The 25905-nt window shown below is 35.4% G+C and overlaps 2 protein-coding genes across 4 annotated transcripts; one reads left to right on the plus strand and one right to left on the minus strand.

Annotated features, from left to right (window-relative positions):
* Positions 1–6166: 6166 nt before the first annotated feature.
* On the minus strand, positions 6167–10232 carry LOC127853519 (serine/threonine-protein kinase rio2-like). Of its 2 annotated transcripts, XR_008036651.1 has the most exons (3): positions 10085–10232; positions 9068–9842; positions 6167–7083 (listed from the first exon to the last, which is right to left on the minus strand). XR_008036651.1 is itself a non-coding variant. In XM_052388075.1 (2 exons), exon 2 carries the CDS (start codon positions 9733–9735, stop codon positions 9424–9426), a length of 312 nt encoding a protein of 103 aa, XP_052244035.1. In that variant the 5' UTR covers positions 9736–9842; positions 10085–10232; the 3' UTR covers positions 8996–9423. The 2 variants fall into 2 exon arrangements, 1 of the variants encoding a protein (XP_052244035.1); XM_052388075.1 differs by lacking the exon at positions 6167–7083 and having other exon boundaries at positions 8996–9842.
* Positions 10233–12162: 1930 nt separating this feature from the next.
* On the plus strand, positions 12163–24825 carry LOC127853538 (popeye domain-containing protein 3-like). 2 transcript variants are annotated; one of them, XM_052388093.1, is made up of 9 exons: positions 12163–12294; positions 13913–14121; positions 15053–15137; positions 15913–16102; positions 16590–16712; positions 17286–17391; positions 17924–18091; positions 18687–18867; positions 20161–24825. In XM_052388093.1, the coding sequence occupies exons 2-9, from the start codon at positions 13993–13995 to the stop codon at positions 20325–20327; spliced, it is 1149 nt and encodes a 382-aa protein (XP_052244053.1). In that variant the 5' UTR covers positions 12163–12294; positions 13913–13992; the 3' UTR covers positions 20328–24825. The 2 variants fall into 2 exon arrangements, with proteins under 2 accessions (XP_052244053.1, XP_052244054.1); XM_052388094.1 differs by having other exon boundaries at positions 17924–18082.
* The last annotated feature ends 1080 nt before the right edge of the window (positions 24826–25905 follow it).

The raw sequence follows: 25905 nt of genomic DNA on the forward strand, positions 1-25905 counted from the left end.
TTTCGTTTTAGTTATGATATTTGTGAGGAAACAGTATTACTGAACATTTACCATAGTCCAATATTGCCATTATATGTATCTTTTGACGATTTGAAAACCTAAAAATTATAAAGCGTTGCAACGTGAAACGATTGAATAATTTGGAGAGTTCTGTTGTTGTCGTTTAAATTTACGAAACTACAAAGATTGCTTATATAAGGTATAAAATACTTAAACTTTGTTTACCTGGCGGAATAGCCGTGAGGGCTAATGCGTTTTTACTTCAGACTAATTCCAGGACTCCCGGGGTCACTGGTTCGAGCCCTGGTACCGGCTACTTTTTTTTCCTTTTTTTAAATTTTATTCTTGATTTTTTACTGGAGCTTTTAAGATGCAATGTTTACATTTATCAATATAGAGCATTTAATGACAAACTTCAAAATATGCCAAAATCTGTGAAAAGGCCCCTTTAAGGTAAGTTTCTTCTAAGCAAACATCCAATGTAGGTGGAAAATGTCGTCCCTGATGAGCATATGCTGTAGAACTAGGCTCAGTTGATATTTAAGGGAGCAAAATACATAACATCTATGCAATTTGTATACACCAATCAGGATTCAAAATATCTTTGATAGAAATGTGCATGTATATGTACACCAAGCCTTTGTAGTTGCAAAAGGGGGCACTTAATTATTGTCATGCAACAGCCTATATTTCACTTGTTAGAAGTTGTTATTTGATAGAGCTCTGCGTAGGAAATTCGCAAATCTTTGCATCAAGATAAAATATACAGGCCATATGATACAAAATCAAGAGTTTCATTGGGCAGCTAGATTAATGGCTAGATTTTACTCTGTATGTGTGTGTGCATGTAGAAGTGTCTGATGTCCTTCTGCACCTTATTACATTCCGAAAAGTTTTGTTATTACTTTTACCATGCAATATCAGCCACTAAATTTATTTTTTACGGACAAATATTTTATTTTTTTATTGACATATTGAATTTTATCGGACAAGTATTTATTTTTTACCCAACATATATTTTATTTTTTACTCAATATTGGTGAGGGCATCTGGGTTTTAGAAAGGGGGGGCAAATTAGTCAGCTGATACTGTCTTTTTAAGTATGGTGATAACCAACCCAAATCACAATCATGCCAGTAGTTGGTATTGAAAAATGGTCGCCTACTTGAGCAGGCCTTTTCCTGGTCATTTTGGGAAAACCAGTAATTTTGGGATTGATAATTGTTTACGCAATAGGTCCACTGATTTGAGAAAAACTAATTTAATATAACTCTTTATGATAATTCAAATGAGATGAAAACAATCATATAGTTTATATGTATACACATTGTTATAAAATGTGTAATAGAAATTAAATATAATAATCATTAGAAACTTTTTCGTTTAAAAAATGGGAAAAACAAGTAAATTGGGATTTTTTTTACAATTATGGTTATGAGTTCATTACACAGACCAGTAGATAGGCTAGGAAAAAGCCTGTTGAGAAGTGTGCAATCACTGCCAAAACCCTGGCCTGTCTGAGAAAGCCACTCCTGCAAATCAGCTTCTGTTATAAGCCAAACTGATTTTAAAATCAGCCAATCAGAAGCTGCTTTTACTCCAACAGACTGGTTAAAACATTCCAGACAGTGGAAGTAGTCGCTATATTGCCAATAAATATATGACAGACCAATCAATCAATTGGCAGCAAATTCTAAATATCAAACTGAAAAACTGGATTATTATTGAGCAATATTCCAGAAATATTTACTTGCAATTGAATAACAAGCTTTGCCACTATTCTTAACGATTTCATTTAAAAAAATTGTCATAAATGCTCCTTCTTCATTTAGGATATTTATTCTGCAACGGATTATATGAACATTGGTCAGCTTTGTACCATTTTTACTAAAATTGTGCTATTCATTCCCAATAAAACTTAAAAATAAATGTCATTAATTCCTAGATCAAACTATTTAACACTAAGTCTTTGACTTCTTAGATTACTGGTTGATGTGAGATAATGCTTTGATACTCTATAAAGCTTTGGACCCTGATTGTTCCTCTCCATAATCCATTTTTAATGCAGAACAGATTGTATTACAGTTAACAATCCATAACCATTACCACAGGCCTATGTTCACAAATAAGACAGTAATTGGATAAACTGACCATCACATGGATGTTATATCTTTTTGGACAACTTCATTACCAAATCATCCCTATTTCCTGTGAAAATGCCATAAATCAGGGCAGCTAGCACATAACTAAGGTATTTGGTTCATCCAGAAGAAGCCATACCAATCAGTCTGGCGTTAAAACCCATATAATCCGTCATATCCTTCGCCTTCAACCCCTAGTTCTTCTTTAATGCTCTGAGCTTTTATGAGTACATACGTACAGCTCCCAGGACCCGGAGGGTCAATAGCTGGGAGTTGGATTATTGCAACTACTTCAACCCCGTCAGGCAATTCTACTCAGAATAACACTACATTGCCTTATTTTTCCTGTTTGGATATCTTGCTGAGTTCAAGCAAAATCAAGAATTCAGCTGAAAACACAAAAATGATAATAATATTATGCTTTCTTTTCTGGAGGAATGTTGTTGATATAGACCCCGCATGAAAAACACCAGGGAATCTGTATTTCAGTGACCTCATTATCACTATTATTATGCGTAAACCTAAGCGTGCATTTGTAGGCGGTGTCGAAATGGGTCTATAGCTCTGCCTGAACTGTCGTCCAATTGACTAGACGCCTTATCAGTGATCGCTCCGCCCACTTAATCACGTGGCTCAGCGGAAAGAAAACCTAGACAAGCTAACACCAAAATGGCTTCTTTGCCTATAGACTGCATATAGATTTACGCGATATTCCGGATGATTTTATGGACTTGTTTAACACCATATTACACTTGTAAAGGGGTTGATGCCATTAAGTTATTCTGCAAATGCAAAAAATAAACGATTAAAGAAAACATCAGCTATTTATAACGGGTAAATCGGTATATTAAACACGCTCTCAAACGCTTGCGCGCTTACCGAAATCGAACCCGTTATTAAGTGTAATGGTGGTATTTGCAATAAATTAACACTTTACAGGTATTTACCCGTGTTATTAACAAAATTATTACCGAAACATTCCCCCCTACCCGTGTATTTGACACAAAATAGCGCTTTATAACTGGGAATTCGGTGAAGTTTTACGCGCTTTCTGACGCCGGGTGGGTACCTCAATCCCACATGTTATTGCGTATAAAAGTGATATTAATCATATTAAACATTGCTGATGGGACATTTATCAATCACTATAATTTAAAGCGCAAAAACAACACAGTAAGTTTGGACATTGTCTGATATAAAATTAGCGTTGTACGAAATGGAATACGGTCAGGCTATTATAAATTAATAAGGCTACCAATATCAGACGCTCGCGCAGGTACCGACTTCCCCGAAGTTACCGCATAATTGGTTAACTAATATCAGTAATAATAACTCTTTTACAATAGCATTTATCGATACGTCTTTATTAAAATAATAACAAAATGGTTTTCACTTGTTTCTGACACACACAGAAACGCGATTTTTAACGGGGATTTCGTAAAGTTACACGAATTGGGTTCCCAAATTCTCAATTATTTTACATGCACACTTGACATAATACATACTTAATAATGCTTAGTTATTGCTTATATGACATTTCAAGTTTTTGAAATAAATTAATGTTCTATAAAGGGCATCTCGGTAATTCTTGAAGCTTCCACTCGCTCTTGTCAAGATCGCATTGCCGCGTTGGAAATGGTATACATTTAATTCATCTAACTTATCTTTCTGGATACCAAATGTCAGAGTTGCATTAACGCTTTTTACACCGTTTTTGCCATATTTCATTTCCGTTTTTTTAATCCGAACAAAATAAACGAAACTCGTTTAAAAATGAGATCGAGGCATTCGAGCACCTAGTGTGGATTAAAAGCGTTTATTGGTGACACCACATTAGTGCAAATGTGTAGATACCGTTAATAAGATAATATATCACATGTCACCTTCAAATAAATTGTATGATGTCAATTAAGTGCATTACTATCAGAGTAATAAAACACAGCATGAATTAGGCTTCATGCTGGGTTTTAATTCTCTTTAAGTAATGCAGATGAACCTCGCTTCTGACCTAGAAACTGATAAAACTATTTAAAAAAAGTGAACTATTATGTGATAATCAGATCGATAACCTAAACTATTTACATCTGCTAGTATATCCGATAAAAATATATTATAATTGTCTTTGACAGTGTTGACGTTCAGTTGTTCGTGGTGACGACCGCATGTATTTATACATCTCTTACACTTCTCAAGATCTCTTTTCGGCTTTGGAAACGATATAAATTAAATGTCACCAACTAATCTTTCAGAATATCGATTGACCGAGTTACATAATCCCCATTGACACCGTTTAACCATTTTCAATCGTTTTTTTTAAAGAAAAACAAAAGAAACTCGTTGGAATAAAAGTGAACCTAAACATGTAGCTTGTCTAGAAAATGGCGGACAGGTCGTTGCTAACGAGTGCGCCCGATTAATCGATCGCTGATTGGTGGATCAATTCTAGTGGGCGGAGCGATCATAGATAAGGCGTCATGTCAATTGGTTTACAGGTCCGGCTGAAGTGACAGGCCATCAAAAACTGTACAGCATTCATGCCTGATTCGGAGACAGCCCTCAACACTCGCCCAGTCGTGTCGAGAGGATCGGTGTCTTTGTAGGTTAGTACACCGTTATTTTCAATTAAATCTATTGTAAAATGATTTCTTTGATATCTTGGAACACTTTTGTCCCCAAAATTAGGAAAATTTGGTGTTTTATCTTCTCAGATTACACGAAATTGAGCACCCGGGCCAGACTGACACTTTCCGGAGCCTGTCCGAGATGGAACTCGAGCCTAGGAATCATAGGTCCAGGTGTGGCAAAAGACTTAAAGCTTATGTCTGACGACGACTTTTTTTTGAGTCAGGAATTCAAGTGTGTTGTTTTTCCATGCCAGCAAGCGCTTTTGTTGGGTCAAATGACATCAGAAATGCTGCTTCTACATGGATTTTACCTAAAATGTGCCCCCACCCCCCTAAAAAACTTTGTTCGAAACCTGTTCAAAACCTGCTTTGATGCACAAATATTGCCATTGATGATTTTTTCACTTATTCAGTCATCTGTAACATCAACTTTGCCCATTAGAATCGAAAGTGATGACTTGTATGGAGTCTAAGTGCTGCATGTATGATGTAACCAAGTTTGGCTTTTCTACCTTAATTCTTGACGCGAAACGCTGTTACGCATGACGCTTTCAATGGCAACTTTTAAGAATAAATCTGTGTGTCATTGTACCGGAACTTTGTGATCTTTCTCAAAACAGAATTTACCTGTGGGAAAAGTGCTTAAATTCAAATTTGAAGGGATTGGGTTCTCTTAAAGGTCACATAACCCCAAACCAGAACTCCTGTTTACAGGGTTACATGCAGTCAATTTGATATATACCACACATTGTTCAGTGAATGCTGCCTATGATTTGTAAAATAGAATGCAAATGGTACGTTTTGGTATTTATTTGAAGGTATATTTGTAAGCAATAAGAAAAAGAGCCATTTTTGTGCTCTACTTTTTCTGTTGATGGTTCCCGGCTTTGAAAGTAGGTCATACTATTTGAGTAAAAATGGTCGCCTCCACATGTGTCGAAACTGGTGTGCCTATTCTAAGGTAAATATTTTGAGTTACAAGACATAGAATTTGATGGCATGCATTTTTTTTTTAAAAGAGTATGCATTTATCTTTCCAATGATGTATGATGATATAATGGGTCATTGCTTGATCATGGTAAAACTTGATATCGAACATCAACTATTTTATATGTAATATAGAAGGAAATTAATTTCGCATGCGTAAACTTTAAGAACTTCCGACCAAGTTAGTCGTCTGCCAGAATTTTGACAATTGACCATCAAAAACTCTCTGTATTGCAAGACATAACTGCCAGATGTCATGTCAGAGGTGGTGGTGGTGGTGGTGGTGGTGTGAATTATCAAACATAGTATGTGCACTGCACTGATGTGGCTCTGTAATTTCTGTTTGAAAAGTTTATTAAATATGCAAAATGAGAAAGCACGCATAATAGCGAGTTTCACAGACGTCATACGTTTATTATGCTGTTTATGTACCATAGTCGCTACAACGTTTACAAATGGCAGGTTCGAAATAATTCGTTTTCTTTACACTCATGATCGCGTTAAAAGTTAATTATACACGTTTTAATTCGCAATTTATTTACTGAATCACGGCAAATATCAAATACAATACAGAAAATACATAGTTGTTTCATTGATCTATAAACATATAATGGATTGAATATAACTGATTATAAATTGACGTTTTCAAACTATTATTAAAACTTTTTCCCATAATATGCTGTCCTATTTATAGCTGAGCTTCCTATACCTTTATCAACAATTATCAGCGAGGTATGCCGATTAGAAAAATCGAGCTATCTCAATCGGACTGGCTCGGTCTTTTACTTAGGTCGCCGTTGTTAAGAATTTTTTCATGGTATGATAACTTAGACGAGCTGCTTTGCAGCATCGTAAAAAATGGTCATAAATCTAAAGCTAGCAACTACAGACCGATATCCCTCACTTGCACCTCTTCTAAACTTATGGAGCATATAATTGTCTCAAACATGATGACTTTCTTTCAGAATGATATCCTCAGTCCCTTTCAACATGGTTTCCGGACTAAACGTAGTTGCGAAACTCAGCTGCTGAGTTTTTTTCCCAGGAAGCCCTTGACAGCCTAGACAGTGGACAACAGACTGACGTCATTGTGACGGATATTTCGAAGGCCTTCGACAAAATCGACCATCGCAATCGAATACACAAGTTACATCACATGGGGATTGACTGTCGTGTCACCACATAGATTAGGTCATTCCTGGGCAACCGCAGCCAAAGGGTTGCGGTTGAAGGTCAAATTTCTGACAAATTGCCCGTGTTATCCGGTGTCCCTCAGGGTTCTGTTGTCGGACCCTGTCTGTTTCTGACATATATCAATGACCTGCCAGAAGCTGTCAAAAGTAAGACAAGGTTATTTGCGGATGACACAATAGTCTACTTAACAATTAAGGGACAGACAGACGCAAACCGACTACAAGAGGACTTACAGAGACTTGAAGGCTGGGATCGGGACTGGGCAATGGAGCTCAACCCGGACAAGTGTGAGGTGCCAAGGATCACACGTAAAAAGAAACCCACCATCTTCGAATATACCCAACATGATAAAACCCTAAAATCTGCTGAAACTGCTAAATACCTTGGAGTAACTATCTCAAAAGATTTAAACTGGACCCATAACGTTAAAAAGATAACCTCAAAGGCAAAGAACTCTCTCAGATTCATAAATAGAAACATCAAAACTCAAATAAGAAAATAAAAACCACAGCCTACTTCACATATGTTAGACCCAAACTAGAATACTGCTCTGTATTTTGGCACCCTTGGCAGAAATATCTTAATTACAATATAGAAAGTTCGAAATAGCTGCGGCTAGATATGTTTGTAACAACTATATATTCTAAAATAGCATAACTAATATGTTAAATGATCTTAGTTGGCCCACCCTAGAAAGCCGCAGACTCCAAAACGCCCTCATCTTACTTTAAACAATTCAGTATAGCCTTGTTTACGTTGACCATGACCACCTCACCCCTACCCGTAACTTGAACATCCTGATCCCTCATTCCCGTACCCAGTACCACATAAACTCCTTCTTCCCCAGAACCCTAAGGCATTGGAATAGCCTCCCGTGCCAGGTCAAGTCCATTCCCAGCCTAGATATCTTCAAAGATAGGCTGGCGACAGTTACATTCTAGCCACCTTACTATGTTTTTAATCATGAAGACTTTGATCTTTGATCTTTAAAAGGGATCTTTTCAGGCTTTGGTAAATTGACAAAATTGAAAAAAGTTGTTTCAGATTCGTAAGTTTTCGTTTTAGTTATGATATTTGTGAGGAAACAGTAATACTGAACATTAACCATGCTCTAAAATAGCCATTATATGCATCTTTTGACGATTTTAAAACCTAAAAATTATAAAGCGTTGCAACGCGAAACGATTGAATAATTTGGAGAGTTCTGTTTTTGTCGTTAAATTTTGTGAAACTACGAAGATTGCTTATATAATGTATAAAATACGTCAAGTGTGTGTACCCGGCGAAATAGCTCAGTAGGCTAAAGCGTTTTTACTTCAGGACTCTGGCAGGACACCAGGGGTCACTGGTTCGAAACCTGCTCCGGGCAATGTTCTTTTCCTTTTTTTATTTTTTTTTCTTGATTTTTTACTGGAGCTTTTATGATCCAATGTTTACATTTAACAATATAAAGCATTTAATGAATAAGTTAAAAAAATGCCAAAATCTGTGAAAAGGCCCCTTTAACCTGCACTTATATCTTATTTTTAACACAGTTTTCTTGACTGCGCCTCAAGTTATAGTCAGAATTGATTGCTCGGGAGTAACGTAGACGTAGACGTATGATAAACAACAATATTCACTTAAAAAGACTATTGACATTAAATCAACTTGAATGGCTTTAAAGTAACATGCAAATAAGGAAAATAAAGTATAACGATTTGTATTTTCGAATAAAAAGTTTTAAAGACTATTGCACATGGTATTAATGTAATCTATTGGAAATATGAGCAATTCTATTGAGTCGATCTTAATGTAGTTATATATACAGAATTAAATAGACAGTGTTCATTTCATACAGCAATTAATGTGTGACTGGAATCTCCTTTGGTAAAAAAAAAGTGCCTCGCCCTTAACCGCGCTTTTTAAGAAGTGTGAATATATGAGTATACAATCACGCCACATACTTTATTTTATGTAGAACTTTTGAGCATACTATTGCCTACCACACATTTCAAATAATTGTCTTAAAGCTTACTTGTCTTGCAGAATAATTAGAAAAAGGCAGCGTAAATCAATACCTTTGATCTTCAAGCAAAGTATATACCAAACACGATTCTAACATAAAAAAGTAATTATCACCCAATTTTGTTCATCTTCTTCCCTTCCTTCCGTTTTGTCGTTCTTTATATTTTCTGTGCGTCCTCTTTCCGCGTCTATTACTGACGGTTCTCTCTGCCGACATCTCTAAATCGTCCCATTCGTCAGGCCAGGTAGAAGTCAATATTTCATCGTCGGGATCAATTTTGTCATCTCCAAAGACATTAATATACTCTTGTTCCGCATCTGCGAATAATGTATCTTGGTTTTGCTCTCCAGTCTTTATTTCATCCTTCATTTTCTTTTCTGCATCTTCATTCTCTTCATATTTTCAAGCATTTCTTAGCCTTAATATTTCTTTCGATCTGCTCCATTTGAAGTCTTATGAACTCGTTCCTTCACTTCTCTTCAATTTCAATTTCTTCATCCCCGCAGATGTGTTCTTCGTCAGTAAAATGGTGTTCGTTTAGTTTCTCCCTTTCACTCACATCATGAGTGTTTTCCTCATCTTCAGCATATACAAACTCCATATTTCCGTTGTTGTCATTGTCGAATGATGTGTCCATTTTTTCGTTGTCTTCATTTTCATTCTCATGCTCGTCGTCTGGATCATTAGTTTCATTTTCTTCCTCTTCTTCATCAACATCCTCGCGGTTCTCTTCAGTTTCCCCTACGTTGGTTGCTACATCTGCCCTTTGATTTGCATACATTTTCGCTCCCTGTTTATTGTGTCGGTCATCATTGGTTCAATATAGCATCTTATTTGGTATTCATTGAGAAAGTGTCTATAAATACATCCGTTCTTCTTTGTGTACGCCTAATAAAGTGAAAAGAAATCACATACAGCAAATGCCATCAGTATAGATTCAGTTCTTGTACTGCTATTATGACGGCTTAAAAGGTACCCATATGTTACAAAACGTTTTGAATAATAGACATATTCAATAGAAAATCTATACCCGCAGTTAGACAGGATTATCCGGTATTTTTAAACCTGGTTCCCTTAAATCACATGCATAATATATTTGTTAATTAATATCTACTATATTTGTGTCATACCTCGTAACCTGACGTTACTTCGATTTTTCCATCTTCTTGAATAAGCAGCACGGTGGCTCGTGTGAACGCGCGCTCGTTATTGTTAAGTTTTGTAATTATTTTTTTCATTTCAGCGTGTCATCTCTTTTGCATGTTTGGAAACTGCAGCGTTGCTAATGACGCCGACGTTATAATTGTTGACGTATATGACGTAATGCAAATTTTCGTCGACGGCGTAATAAGTAATAGACTTTGCGTTTTTTTTATCCGTCGCTAATATGTATACTAGTTATATTAATTGCCAGCCATGATTAATATATGCTGAATACTTAACTTATATAATGTGTTATTTTGATAACTATTCGTCTAAACATCAAAGCGTATCTTTATATTGACGGAGCGTTCATTTGTTCATTTGTTTACGCAGGAATAAGGGAAGATAAAACTGCTAAAATATTTTTTAGTGTTCCTTTGGCAACAAACGGATTAAAATTGATATTCAATCGCAACCATAATACAAATTTTGTTTATATTGAATTGCGCGTTAAAATTGTTTTATATTGGTATTGATCCGATTATACGGTGAAACATTTCATTATGACAATTGTAATTTACTGTCAGTTTAAAAAACACGATCATCACATTTTTTGGTGGACGAAAGGAAAGAAATTAGTAATTTTATTTTGTTCAACCGATCAAACGTATAGGTCTGTACATTTAAACGTTATAAAGAATATTTGCCGTTGCGTTTTAGAGAAGTGTTTACAATTACCGGTACGTAATTTCCACTTCTTCGATAGGTGCTATCCAATCTATAGTATTGCTTAAATTTCGAAATAAAAGTTTTCGTAAAAGTCAATATGTTATCCATGAAATTGTTACCTCATCTGCTAGACAATACTAAGCTTTTTGCAATACTAAACCATGTGAGTATATTAGTTAAACTAATTGTATGTTATTTCTATATTACGTAATTATAATAATGTATATTATTTCTCTTAATTTCCCTGACAATTATGATCTACTACACTTGGAGACTTTTACAACGACACTCTTTAGAAACTTGAATATCACAGTTATTTGTAAAGATTTTGATTTAAAATTGTACTTGTGATCATTTTATTACAGTCTGAGCAAGCTCACGATAAAATCATTCATCCTTGAGGATAGGACGCTTTGGCAGTACATTTTGGTGACATTTTATAGTAACACACACACCGAAATAATAAAATGATTGTTGAGTTTGAAACAAGTCCAAAACAGTATTTGCTAGCAATTTTGAGTCGTTGTGTAGCATTAAACCTTCGAAAATTAAGATTCATCAAGTAATTATCCATTTAAAGGCGACGGAGCAACAGTTGACGGAAAGTCAGCAACACGTCTTTAAGTCGCTTTAATAGTCACCGAAGTGACGCGCTTAACGTGGTCATGAAAACGAACATTCGGCGCGCCGATGCGTTCGTCCTCGTATTCGCCGCCGTTGACTTCAAGTACATCCGCTTGAGGCATGACGCCAAAGTAGAAATGCGTTCCGCCGATCAGCATCGTCGTTGTCGGCAATAAGAAGGACATCCCCCAGCGCAAAGTGCACCCGGTCATCGCCGACTGTTTGTTCACCATAGAGTCGGAGCATCCGCACGTGTAGGTTTCTGCGAAGTAATGTGACGACAAACTGAAGAATATCATAGAAGTTCTGTTTTTTTCATCCGGCTCTCGACAGCAAGTCCCTCCTGACGGGAGTTGCCACGTTTTCACCAATGCGGAATACCCTGATTTCATTACCGAAAGAGGTGGGCGTAGCACGTTGCCGCACCTGAGTTCGTGGCCGAAACGTGCCAAGATGAACGTTTGGGACGCTTTTATTGAAGTACTGTGCTTATGTGGAAATCTCACTGACCAAATTTTTGCGAAGGTGTTTGCATATGGGCAAATTTTATTTTCTTAGAAATTGCGAAAAGGTATATCTTTTGCAATTATTGGAAGACGACAGATTAATATTTGAACAGATTACAGGCTCGCACATTTTATCGATAGGAAAGGTAAAAAAATGTTATGAAAGTTGGCAGTTTTATAATGTGGCCTTATGGGACTTGGAATAAGTGTAATCTAACCGTAAAATAGATTTATGCAATAAATCGTCTGACGATCCTGAGTGCTGAGACGAAGTAAAATGTTGTCTTTTCATGTTGGCGTCTGTCTGTTTTCAATGACATTATATCAGAATATAATAGGTATTTCAGACAATTTTTTACAATTTATTTTTGATAAAACCGACCAAAACGTTTTGATTCACATGCATGATTTATTATATCATTCCTAATATATTTCGGACAGTTTATTTTCGGATATAACTGTTTGTGATAAGTTTTTTGTCGTTAGAACGAATGATAAATGACATTAATTTTGACTTGTTAGCGTGATATATTCACGTGTCATGTCACTAATTTTGTGACATCTTTTTTATTAATGCCAAATTACTGCATACAAACATTTCAAGTGAAAGACATGAGCTGAATTAAAGATGACAGAACTTCTACTCCACACTCTTAATCATTAATGCATTGCAGATTACAGTACATGTCATTAACTATCTTAATGTGCCCTTTGACTTTTTTATGCCCCCAAAGGAGGGCATATAGTGATCGGACCATTTGTCCGTCCGTCCATCTTTCTGTCACACTTTGCGTTAAGGTTTCGCGTTTAGGTTTCGAAAAATACTCATAACTAGGGCTGTCATGATACGCCGTGAGCGTACTGCGGTATATCGTGGTACGGCAACACTGTATCGCGGTACGTACCGCAATATTTTACAGAATATGTATCTGTGAAGAAAACAGCAGAATAACAAGTTTTACAAACTTTATTAAACTCAATAATCAGAAAACACTGGTATCATAGTATGACTAGAAACTGTAAAAGAAACTGTAATAAACTTGATAGAAGTAGTCATTGTTATTGTTCGCGTCTTTTTCTAAAATGTCCGCCATGTTGTTTACAATAGCTGTGACTACGATCTGTGTAAATCGAACGCTTCAAGGGCATGTTCAAAATGCGGAGTCAGTGGGCCCAGTATTGAAAATCCGTAGCGTTCTGACTCTTCCTCGACTTATTCAGAATCTTAAGATAACATGATTCGGAAGTGCCATGCTTTGAACGATCGATATACTAAAGAAAGAAAATAAGAAATAGAATAAACATCTTTTGGATAATTATGAACTTATTTGCAAAGGAAATCTGTCCCTAATTCCAAAAAAGGTGCGGACCCATACATCGCCGTATTTTAAAAGTGAAAGTTAAACATCTACAAGTGGAAGCGCTTGCTTGACCTGGATATTAACGGATTTTTTATTTAGCCCTTTTGAATCGCTTCTACATTTTTCAAAACGATATCTATATCAAAATAATTATGTAAGGTATTTATATCTGTGCTAATATAATAATATTAAAAAAACCAGTGCGGCAACGCCTTACCGCGGTGCGATTTTTTTAACGACATGCACCGCGATATACCTATATACCGGTGAATCATGACAGCCCTACTCATAACTTCTATGTCCCTTCACATAGCAACTTGATATTTGACATGCATGTGTATCTCATGGAGCTGCACATTTTGAGAGGTGAAAGGTCAAGGTCATCCTTCAAGGTCAAAGAAAAAAAACAACTTGTATCAAAGTGGCGCAGTAGGGGGCATTGTGTTTTTGACAAACACATCTCTTGTTTGATTCACCATTCAATTCATATGTGATATACCAAGGCTATTGTGAATATTGAATGCTTATTATTTTTCACCATATTTAATGATCAATTTTATTTTTATAACTTAATTCTCCAATATACTACCATTAGCGGAAAACAATAGAAATACCAGACATGGACTAACTATGGTCATCCACTAAACTGGTTTGGGTAGGAACCTATATGCAGCAATGCTAAACATAACGGCACCAGTTGTGGAGGATGCCCATTTTGCAAATGATTCTCTGATTTCCACATCTTGGCCTACCATAGCCCTGGGATGCTCCAGCTGGAAACCGCCACACCATGTATTATTTCAGGTACCAATAATAGTATTTAATTTAACCCTTTACCACTCAGATACACACTTTGACATGTTTGTAGCACAGGTGGAAGTAACGTAACCTGGATAGTGTATGGGCATAGGAGCCCAATACATGTATATTCAAATAAATATATAAAATCATGTTTAATGAGAGAAAAATTGACAAAGAGCCATGAAAAAAAAATCCCCACTCTCTGATATTGGAATCATAATTATGATTCCAATATCAGAGGGTGTGGATTTTTTTTCGTGGCAATTTGTCAATTTTTCTCTTATTAAACATGATTTTATATATTTATTTCAATATATTAGGCTCCTGGGCCCATATACTATCCAGGGTACGTTACTTCCACCTGTGATTTGTAGTCCCTTAGAAAACATAATTTGATTTAAGACCTTTCTTTCTAGATTCTGAAGTTTTAAAGACTTTATTTCCTACCCTAAGGCACTGATGAAAGCAAACAGCATAAAACGGTTTTGATTTTATACTGGTTGCATGTAGCCATTTTAACTTTTCTCCAGAGTGATAAAGTGTTTATCAAGATTGTTTTGAAAGCCTTATTGTAATGAATTTGAGACAACTTCAAAGAGTAAACCTAGTCCTTTTTTTGGAACTCTGTCTAAGTGGTTTGGCAAAGTAATAAGTTAAATATTAATTTTATTTTAATAAAAAATATTTCATCTAATATTTAAAAAAAACATAACATATTTCTTTTCCAAAGAAGAACATATGTGTATTTATCTATGTTTTTGCCATGGTATTTTTGTTGAAGTACATGTAACAAGAAAAGTGTATTATAAATAAATAATTCATATAGAAATAATACAGAGCCTTTTTATTTTAATACCTGTCTGAACTTTGAAAGTTCTTCAATGGATCAACTCGTTTTGACCTCTTTAATTTAACACAAACCTTAACATTATAGATTGCCAATGGAGTGCTGTTCGTTGGACTTCTGTGTCCGAATGTTAAATACGGCCTTCTTGCATTGCACAGCCAGTTTGTGTTCGGTAAGTTATCAAGTTATATATTGGACAGTTTCCATGGTGACAAACTTTGGTTTCTAAATGGATGTACATATATTTTCATATGCTCATTTTTTTCTTATCACGTTGTTCTCGCTAATTTACATAACCACGAATTAACTAATTAATTAATATATACATTGTAACAGTTTTTTTTATCATTAAAAAGCAAGGCATCATATTATTGAGATTCTCGTTTAGACTAGAACCAGTCACAACCAATTCATATTTTGAATTCTAAATTGTTTTTAAGAAAGTCGGTTACCCAATTCTGGCTACTAAACCAGATTATTTTCTGAAAAATGTTTTTGTTGTTTTTTTAAACGTGTAAATAAACCTTATTTATAAGTATTGTAGTCTATACTGGGGGACATATTGTTTTGCCCTGTCTGTGTGTTGGATTGTTTGTTGGTTTGTTTGGGTCAAACTTTAACACTGGCCATAACTTTTGCAATATTGAAGATAGCAACTTGATATTTGGCATGCATGTGTATCTCATGGAGCTGCACATTTTGAGTGGTGAAAGGTCAAGGTCATCATTCAAGGTCAAAGATATGGGGGGCACATAGTGTTTCACAAACACATCTTTTTTATTACTAGTATTATATTAATTTTACTATTATAAGTGGACACCTGTGTGATACTTCTTGTAACAACTTTTATGTTTCTGAAAAACATAACAAAACAATTTTCTCACAATTTTTAACTACTTTGTTTATCAATTGGTCAATAGTAACAAAATTGCATGAATTCAACTCAGGTTTCATGTTGCTGTCAGTCTGGTCGTGGGTGATCCTATGCGCTCCTGACTTCTTCTCGTGGAACTTTGCATTTATGCTAGTGAACGTTGTACAGACGTTCATGTTGATGTACCACCTGAAGCCCATCAAGTTTGAGGAAGACATGGAAGAGCTATACACTGCGGTCTTTGAACCCATGAATGTCTCAAGGTGAGTCAGCTGGCGAAAATATTGTGCAAATGTGAAACGCCCTTTTTGCACAGGGCCTTTTTATAACCCCACTTTAGTTTAAACCTATTTATTTAAGCTCAATTGCATAGAAAGACCAAGGTTTATTTGAAACGCTCTCGAGTATGTTTCCTGGTACTATAACCAGTACTTGGAGTCTATGGGAGTCTATGGGGGAAGTCTAAAAAACGCTCCCACAGTTTGGATCAAACCTGTGACCTCTAGATTGTTAGGCGGACACCATATCCACAACACCACCGAGACCCTCACTTTCTGGTTGTTGATATTGCAACTTTAAGAGTTTTGTGTATTCAGGATGCCAATGTGGCTAAAGTCATCAACAAATTGTTGTTAATGAAGAATGATGTAATCAAAGGTGGCAAATGTCAAATAAGATCCCACATTGAAGAGCATCAATACTATTTTCATTCTGTGAACACAGGCCCTGATCCCACTTGCTTCTTTGCAGGCGATTGTTCAAAAGGCTTACGGACAAGAATTTCTGCGTTGTATCTCGGCTGTACGATGGAGATGCCTACGCCATACAGGGGCTAACCAAGACTGACAGGCTAGGAATTCTCCTATCTGGAACGTGCGTGTGTTGGATGTTTTCATAGCCTTGCTTAAAGACACTTGCTCACAGATTTTTGCATTTTTGAAAAATGTCATTTCATATATTTACTTATAATAAATAATGTTTGAAACAGGCTAAAATATTTAATTAAGCAAGCAAAAGTGCATATGTTTATTAAATTCTATATAAGTAATATACATTATTTTGAAATTATCAATGAAAAATGTTAACCACACTTAATTATTGTACAGATTTCACTTAGTTAGGAGTGTTATTTGGCTTGCTTCAGTGTTATTTTATGTTTTTAACCAATCTGTGAACAAGTCCCTTCAATGAATTTCATGTCAAATGTTTACGATAAAAATGTGTCTTTAAATGGGCATATAAATAAATGAAAACTAACTTTGTTGAATTGGTCCTAACTTTTTCTGTAAAAAAATGTCAGAAACTCCAACAACTACAAGTAAAGAGCTCTATCCTCTGAAAGGTCTTGTAATGTACAGTTAACTAAAAGTTGCATTGGTGCTGGTTTTTTTTAGCTTATCAGGGCACTATTTTGAAGTCATTTGAAGTCATTTGTCCATATTTTAGAATGAACGTGTACAGCCACCAGAATCTTCTCCATCTTGTACAGCCGTTTGAGTTCATAGACTCACCAGAGTTTGAGAGCAGTGTCACCGGAGATGAAAAGTTCCAGGTTTGAATTTTGGCCGTGCTTAATGCATGTGTGTAAAGTGTTGTCCCAGATGAGCCTGTTCGCACAGGGACAACACTTTCGGCCTTGAATGGCTTTTTGTTTAATGGACACTTCCTTTAAATGAAAATTGCAATTTAAATGGAAAGTGTTGTCCCTGATTAGCATGTGCAGTCCTTGGACGACACTTTATGCACAAGCATTAAGCTCCATTTTCCCAGAGCGAGACTAATTGAGTCATGTTCTGAGAAAACTGGGCATAATGCATGTGCGTTAAGAGTTGTCCCTGATTAGCCTGTGTGGACTCAGTCGTCCCAGATTAGCCTGTGCAGTCCGCACAGGCTAATCAGGGACAATACTTTCCGCCTTAATTGGATTTTTGCTAAGAAGAGACTTCATTTAAACGAAAAATGTCATAAAAGCGGAAAGTGTGGTCCCTGATTAGCCTGTGTGGACTGCACAGGCTAATGTGGGACAACACTTTACGCACATGCATTATGCCCAGTTTTTCCAGAGGGAGACTAATTTCTTCCAGGTATCAGTGTACGCTGTGTGCACATGTCAGTTTGTGTACTGGTCCAGACAGTCCCTGGAGTACCTTCTGTTGAAGGAGCCCTACCTTGCCACCATCCTGAACACCATACTGGGTCGAGACATCACCAACAAACTGTATGCTCTAAGTGAGCGCGCCCAGGTCAGTGTGGTAAAGTAGCACCTTTACGCAACACTTACTTGGCCATGATTTGTCTATTGAGAAAATGGCTGCATATGAGTAGATTCAATTAAGGGAAGTTCTATTTGGTTTACCTTTTTGTTCATTTATTTGAATTCAAAGCCTGATTGAGCGGTTTTTATTTTTTTACGGGAAATTTACCTTTAGAAAATTTTGTTCCATTGGGTAGCCCTTTTTACAGTAATGAAAATGTCTTAGATGTTGGATTTATGTATATGGACACTCTAGGTCAACAGTGCCACCAGACACTGAAGGCTTCCTCACATTGCTATTTCGTTGGCCCACTAAAGTACTATATTGTGGCCCACTAAAGTAATATTGTAAAACAAACCTGAATGACAGACCCTGGATGGTTATACATGCATACACAAAGAAAACACATGAAGATGTAATTTTTAAATGTCATAAATACGTTACCTGCTATCTATTAGCTAATACCTTTCCAAGGTGGGTTTATTCATCCGGAAAATAAACCGTCCACCTCTATAATGAAACTAGATCAGGTTACACATAGTGCAATGTAACCTAACCGGAAATCAAGAACCACTTTAATGTTTCTTAATAGGAGACTGAGGCGGATACATCCCTGAGCACCCATCAAGGCTCAAGTCCCAAAGTGCACTGTAGAAATGGTGACCTGCGCCGTACACTGGCCCAGCTCTCAACCCATAGCTCTGTGGTCGGCACTGAACGTCAGGCTCTAGGCAAGGATCATTGTCCGTTAGAGGAACATGAAGATGTAAATGGTGGGTGTAACAGTCACTTAGATAATCATGGAAATTTGTAGTTTGACCAAGCAAGTCTGAAGTCTTATATTATGTCTAACATGCAGTTTTGTGTTTGGGTCCACTTTATTCCTAAAGTATCAAAGCTATTGCTTTCATACTTGCAACACATACTAACTATCATAAGGGGACTGTGCATGCAAAGTTATGTAACTCTGACTAGCATTTTGATAGAATTATGTGCCCTTTTATACTTACATGTAGAAAATTGAAAATTTGGTAAAGTTTTGTGTTTTGGTCCATTTTACTCCTAAAGTATCACACCTATTGCTTTCAGACTTGGAACACTCACTTACTATCATAAGGGGACTGTACAGGACAAGTTGCATAAATTTGGTTGCCATTTTTACGGAATTATTGCCCTTTTACATCTAAGCAACTTTGAATATTTTGTTAAATTTTGTGTTTAGATGCACTTTACTTCTAAAGTATCAAGGCTATTGCTTTCAAACTTCAAATACTTTCTCACTATCATGAGGGTACTGTACCTGGCAAGTTGAATTTGACCTTGACCTTTGAATGACCTTGAATCTCAAGGTCAAATAACTTCTTTATTTAGGATCAGATTTGATTAATACTTTGACAAAACAACACTTACCTGACATACAAAAATGGACTCCACCCAAACCATCCTCAACGCCCCACCCAAGAATCCCCACCCCGACATTTTTTTTCCTTTTTTTTCTTATTTTTGCAATATCATGTAATAAGTGACCACATCCCCACATTATTCCCCCTCTCCACCCCCCACACAAACAGATTTTTTTTTTTGAAACATGGTAAAAAAACAACAAATATTTATTTTTATTATTTTATTTTTGAAAGACCGTCTAACCATCCCACCCAAGCTATTGCTATCAAACTTGAAATATAATCTTATTAGTTTGTTTTATGTCTTTACAAATGTTCATTAGATTGTTTAAAATAGAGCTGAACTCAGAATGTCTATAATGTACCACTTCTTAAAAACATAAGCAATCAATATGTTTTAATTATGGTCCTCTTCCAGTTAGAATAATACTATATTACTCTGACCTTTTTGAATTTGAACAATTTCCCCATGATGGCTTACGTTATACTGTCAAGCACTCGAAAAGTCGAGCGCGCTGTCTTCTGACAGCTCTTGTTACTACAATACTTTGATATTAGGCATAATTTTATTATACTGAATGCCGTTTCTAAAACTAATTAGTCCCCAAAAGGAGTCATGTTCATGTTAACACTCAGTTATGGTAATTTCCACCTTTTTTACAGCTTCTGGCCTGGAAGAAATAGAAACCCTTCTGAGTCTTAAGGACAAGCAGTACAACCAGTCTGTCAGCACTCCCGCCTGTGTCTCGATTGGGTTCAACCAGTCCAGGGGGTCGAATGTGATGTCACATGGTGAACGTGTGTGCTTTGACATCGAAAATGATGACTGAAGTACATTTTCAGTGTCTTAACTGTTGCAAATGAACAAGTTTGGTTTAAATTTTGAAAATGTGGACTGATGTTAACCAATAAGACTGTGGAGAAATAATTTTTAATATAGCTGAATGTAAATGTAATGTCATGGCCTAGATGGGTTAGCTTCCCTATAGAAGAAAATGATAAAATAGCTTTTTTGTAATCCAAAGAAATGCTGTCTGAAACAAACTTAAAATGCTGCTTTCTGTGGCCCTTATCTGTGTTGTTAGTTGTGTATGGATAGCGGTAAAGATTTTGCAGAATTTCATTTGTGTTGTTTTAATTTCCTGACTGTTTTCCCAGGCTATAGTTGTCCATGGTTGTCAAAGAGTCACATTGTTCTGGATTGTATTGCCAATTAACCCTCCTGGGAAAATCCTGTAATTTTGGTTGTCTTGGTGAAACAAATTCAAACACAATATATTTTATTTTATTAAATGCATACTCAATATTTTTTTAGTCTTTCTTAAGAGAATTTTATCCTTAGTAACATTACTTCAGCTTTATGAAAGGGGCATTGATCAGTTTAGCCGCTGCATCCTTTATCAAACAAGATGTACATGTACCGGTATGTACCTTGTATGTATGCTTAATGAATGTATTTGTATCTGAATACCTCAGCCATAGTATTCATGCCATATTATACAGATGTGTGTTCATTAGTAATCAAAATTGGTTGGTGCAAATTAACTTACTGTATTTTAAGAACTTGAATTACGTGTTTCAGCTCTCACTCAATGCCTTATACATGTATCTATATCTATCTTATATCTATTATATTACATAACACATTTTTTCATTGACATGTCCAAAACATGTTCATCTGAACATTATATGCTTTGATTCTTAGTTTACATCTTAATTAAAAAAAAATCATGAATTTTTCCAGTTGTTAATGTTTTATGTGATTTTATCATTGTTTGTATTTTATATTGTTGTATTTCCTGGTTTCAAAAGAGTATTGTGTGCTAAAATTCTGTATGCTGGGTAAAAATTTAGTCATTTTGAATAAAAAAAATAACATAACCGTCTGACAGAGAAACATTTTGTAATGAAATAATGAACAATTACATTCATTAGTTACCTACAGGTTGCAAACAAATGTTGGTTACGCGGCTTAATCGTTAAAGCAATTGCAGTAAAAAAGAAAAAATATTTCTGATTCTTTTTACCAATTTTGTGTGCTAGTATCTACATGTACGGACGATCTTTAGACGTTCATTTCCTGTGATATCTGAGCCAGCCAATCATGTTCATGGAGCGAATTTAGAAACATTCTAGTTAAAAAAGTAAGATTAAATTAGGTCGCTAAGTGGTACAATGCGATTATAATTAAGAGTATGACAAAGTCTGTACATTAGAATTTGATGATGTTCTTTATTACAGCATATTATAGCTCACCTGAGCATATAGTGCGCATGAGAGCTTTTAGGATACCTTGATGTCCGTCATCCATCTGTACCTGAAATGCATGCATTAGTTTTTAGGCCCCCGCATCGAATGATTGGGGGTATGTTGTTTTTGGCCTGTTTGTCTGTCATTCTATAGAAAACTTTAACCTTGGTTTAACTTTTGCAATAATGAATAACTTTTGCAATATTGAAGATAGCAACTTGATATTTGGCATGCATGTGTATCTCATGGAGCTGCACATTTTGAGTGGTGAAAAGTCAAGGTCATCCTTCAAGGCCAAAGGTCAAATATTGGGATTCAAAGCGGCGTCCAAACTTTAACCTTGGTCATAACTACATATTGCAATGTTGAAGATTGCAACTTGATATTTGGTATGCATGTGTATCTCATGGAGCTGCACATTTTGAGTGGTGAAAGGTCAAGGTCATCCTTCAAGGTCAAAGGTCAAACATATGGCTTCTAAGCGGCGCAATAGGGGGTATTGTGTTTCTGACAAACACATCTCTTGTTCTTCTCATGTCTTCTGCTCCTGAACCCCTTGACAGATATTTTAAATGTAACTACACAGGAATGATCCCTGGGTGACCCTCTTTAAAATATGTTATAATGGTTCTTTTCTGTTGCATTAGTAGGTCACTAGAGCTAAAATAGGTTTTTAAACGAAATTGTCTTTGAAAATCTTCCCTGTAAGTCATTCTTATAGGCTCAAATGTATCCCTACTGTTGGTAACTTGTTTCCATTGTATGTTTATTCCATTCTATGTTTATTCCATTGTATGTTTATAGTAAAGATTTTGGAAATCTCTTACCTGTGGAAATGCAAGTTTAGAGGTTTAATAATTGTTGTGTAGCATCGTATGGCAGTCTTTTCCCATATTTGTTAGGGAAAATGTGTTAACTCTATATGTATAAATACTCAACACTATTTAAAATCTCCTCTGCTAATTATGCAAGGCCCAGAAGTCTGTTATTTTACATGTTACATTGCATAGTGATTATGCAAGGTCCAGAAGTCTGTTATTTTACATGTTACATTGCATAGTGGTATATTGTGACTGAAGCTTCTCAAAGCTGCCCAGAACAGTTCAGTTCCTTTTTTTCTCAGGTGAGCGACCAAAGGGAATTGGCCCTCTTGTTTTTTAATATCACCTTTATTATATATTTGTGTAATATATAATCTTGTAAAAATTACAAACTTATAAAAACATTTAAAATAGTTTTTGGTCTTATAATGTTTGTATTGAATATGTTCTAGCATAAAGAAATCGAGCAAATGTTTGCCGTCATTTATTTATACATTTTTAGCTCGACTATTATATATGAAATATATATAGTGGAGCTATCCTACTCACCCCGGCGTCGGCGTTAGCGTTCCCGTTCCCGTTAGCGTGCAAATGTTAAAGTTTGCGTACCACCCCAAATATTTTCATTGTCCCTTGATATATTGCTTTAATATTTGCATACTTCTTTACCAACATGACCCCAACCTATAAACAAGAGCAGACAACTGTATCAAGCATTTTGTAAGAATTATGGCCCTTTTTTCACTAACAATATGCATATTATTGATAAATCTATGTTAAAGTTTGCGTACCACCTCAAATATTTTCATTGTCCCTTGACATATTGCTTTCATATTTTGCAAACTTCTTTACCAACATGACCCCAATCTATAAACAAGAGCAGACAACTGTTTGTTTTTTGTCTTTACAAATGTTCAATAGATTGTGGAAAATATACCTGAACTATTACCTTGACCTTATTTAATAATTTGAACAATTTCCCCATGATGGCTTACGTTATACTGTCAAGCACTCGAATAGTCGAGCGCGCTGTCCTCTGACAGCTCTTGTTGTGCAATATTTTAATGTGCAGTATACCTTTTAGGTCTCTCTAACATTATGTGTTCAGTGTCTGGGACAGATATAGTTTCTCCAATAAATGTTGTAAAACCTTTGATAAATGTTTTGTTTTACATTGTTGTTTCATACGTTTTTATATTTCATATTTAAGAATGATGTTTTTTCCAAATATATTGTTTTGGCTAGAAATCTTTGTGTTTCATATATTGTTATTTCAGATGTTGCTATATTTACTAGTTGTAAGAAAGGTGCATTTTTCAAATATATATTTGTTAAACTCTACGTGTTTTTTTTCACATTGTCATTTCAGATGTTGTTATTTTTCATTCATGTATGTCTGAATGATGTACATTTGTAGTTCCAAAATATTATTGTTAAGCTATTAATGTTTTGTTGCATATTGTTGTTTCAGATGTTGATATGTTTTATATGTTAGAATGAAGTATTTTCCAAATATATTTACCAGTAAATATAAAGCGGACATTTTATTGCATAAGAAATATTTAGCACTTTTAATATTGTGCCAGAGCTTATGTGTATAAGATAATACGTTTGAGACTAAAAATGTTTTTAAACAGGTTTTCAAACAGTTTTAACTGAATGTTCACACATATAATGTATGCACTGGCAACACAATTTCACCTGCCATTACCAGTTCTAATACATTGGAAACTTATTTTATCTTATATAATCCAATTCAGTAAACATATACATCACTGATTGCTTTTGATTGGATAACTTAACTTGTTGATGTCCAAATTCTTTTATAGTAAATGTTTTTATTGTTGTTCAAAGATCTTTCAACACAGATAGATCAATGCATTGTCTTATGTCCCATCGAATATACTTAAAAGTTATTTTATTTAATGGAATCAAATCTAGTAAATATATACCGGTATATGGCTGGTTGCTTTTAGTGATAGTACTTAATTTGTGATGTCCTCATTGTTTTATAGTATTTTTTATCGTTGTTTTCTGTCCCATTTACATGTTGTTAATTCTACAAATTGTCCGTAAATGCATATGTTGTATTTACTGTGGCCATCAATTGCATTTGCGTCCAGTAAGAATAAGCATACTCTGTCACTTTCACATGATCCTCTATTGAATATTGTTTGCCTTAATTGCCAAATTAGCTTGTTGTCGTTATTGTTTATGTATTTGTAAATATAATTGTTAATAAAACGTGCTTAAAATATATATTGTTACATTTTAAACCTTGCGGACCATTCATGATTTAGATCTTTTAAGTTTAAATCCATGTTTGAAAATACTTCAAAAACTGAAGTGTGCAAAAAAGGTTTCTTTTGAGTATCTTAACAACAAAAACATACACGAAAACAGGTTTCTTAACCCATGTATGCCTAGCGTCTAGAAAAAGGGCCTTGGCGTCTCGTCAAGGTCTGCGCTGTTTGCTTGGAGGAATTTCTTTAAGAAATATTCTAAATTTAGAAATAAATATACTAGACAACCCTAATTTTGGAAATAAATAGATCCAATTTTGAAGGATGGGAGAGTCCACCAGGCATAAATGGGTTAATCTGACATATATCGATTTGATTATCAATCATGACAGCGTGTGACGCCTTTCGAGTAAATCGAGTAGGTTCATTGAGTACGTACCAAGCTTACACTAAACTTGTTGTTTTTTTTATTTGGCAACAAGCGCTTTCAAGCATACAGTTCCCCCCGAGGGGGGGGGGGGGGTAACTTCCTATATACGGGTATATAGGGGTGTGCCGATTTTATGGGGTGTGTTTTTCGACTAAAATTATAGATATGGGTATGGTTTTGAGCATCTAAGTATAGATATGAGTATTGAAATCAGAAATTTGCTTGTATATAAATGCATATAGATTTGAAAGTATCAGTATCAAAATGGGTATGATAAATGTCATTCTTGTATATAAATGGGTATCAAAAAGTAAATTTCAGTAGCGGGAAAGATATAATTGCAAATTCAATAAGTATACTGTATTGATATGAAAGAAATTAAAATTCTAGTATGAAATGTGTCCACTTTATCAAATTCTAGTATTTAAATGGGTCCAGTTTATCAAACTCCTTGTATTGAAATGGGTCCACTTTCTCATTGGTATCGTATACAAATGGGTATACTTTTTCAAAAATCTTGTATCAAAATGGGTCTACCTTATCAGAGTTCCGGTATAAAAATGGGTCACATTTCGGAAGTCTCAGCGGGACACCCCTACCCTAAAATTTGGGAAGTTACCCCCCCCCCCGGGCTGTTCCCCCTATTTCTTCATTAGTTTATTGC

This window comes from Dreissena polymorpha, chromosome 12 (assembly GCF_020536995.1).
Source record: "Dreissena polymorpha isolate Duluth1 chromosome 12, UMN_Dpol_1.0, whole genome shotgun sequence".
Classification (NCBI taxonomy): domain Eukaryota; kingdom Metazoa; phylum Mollusca; class Bivalvia; order Myida; family Dreissenidae; genus Dreissena; species Dreissena polymorpha.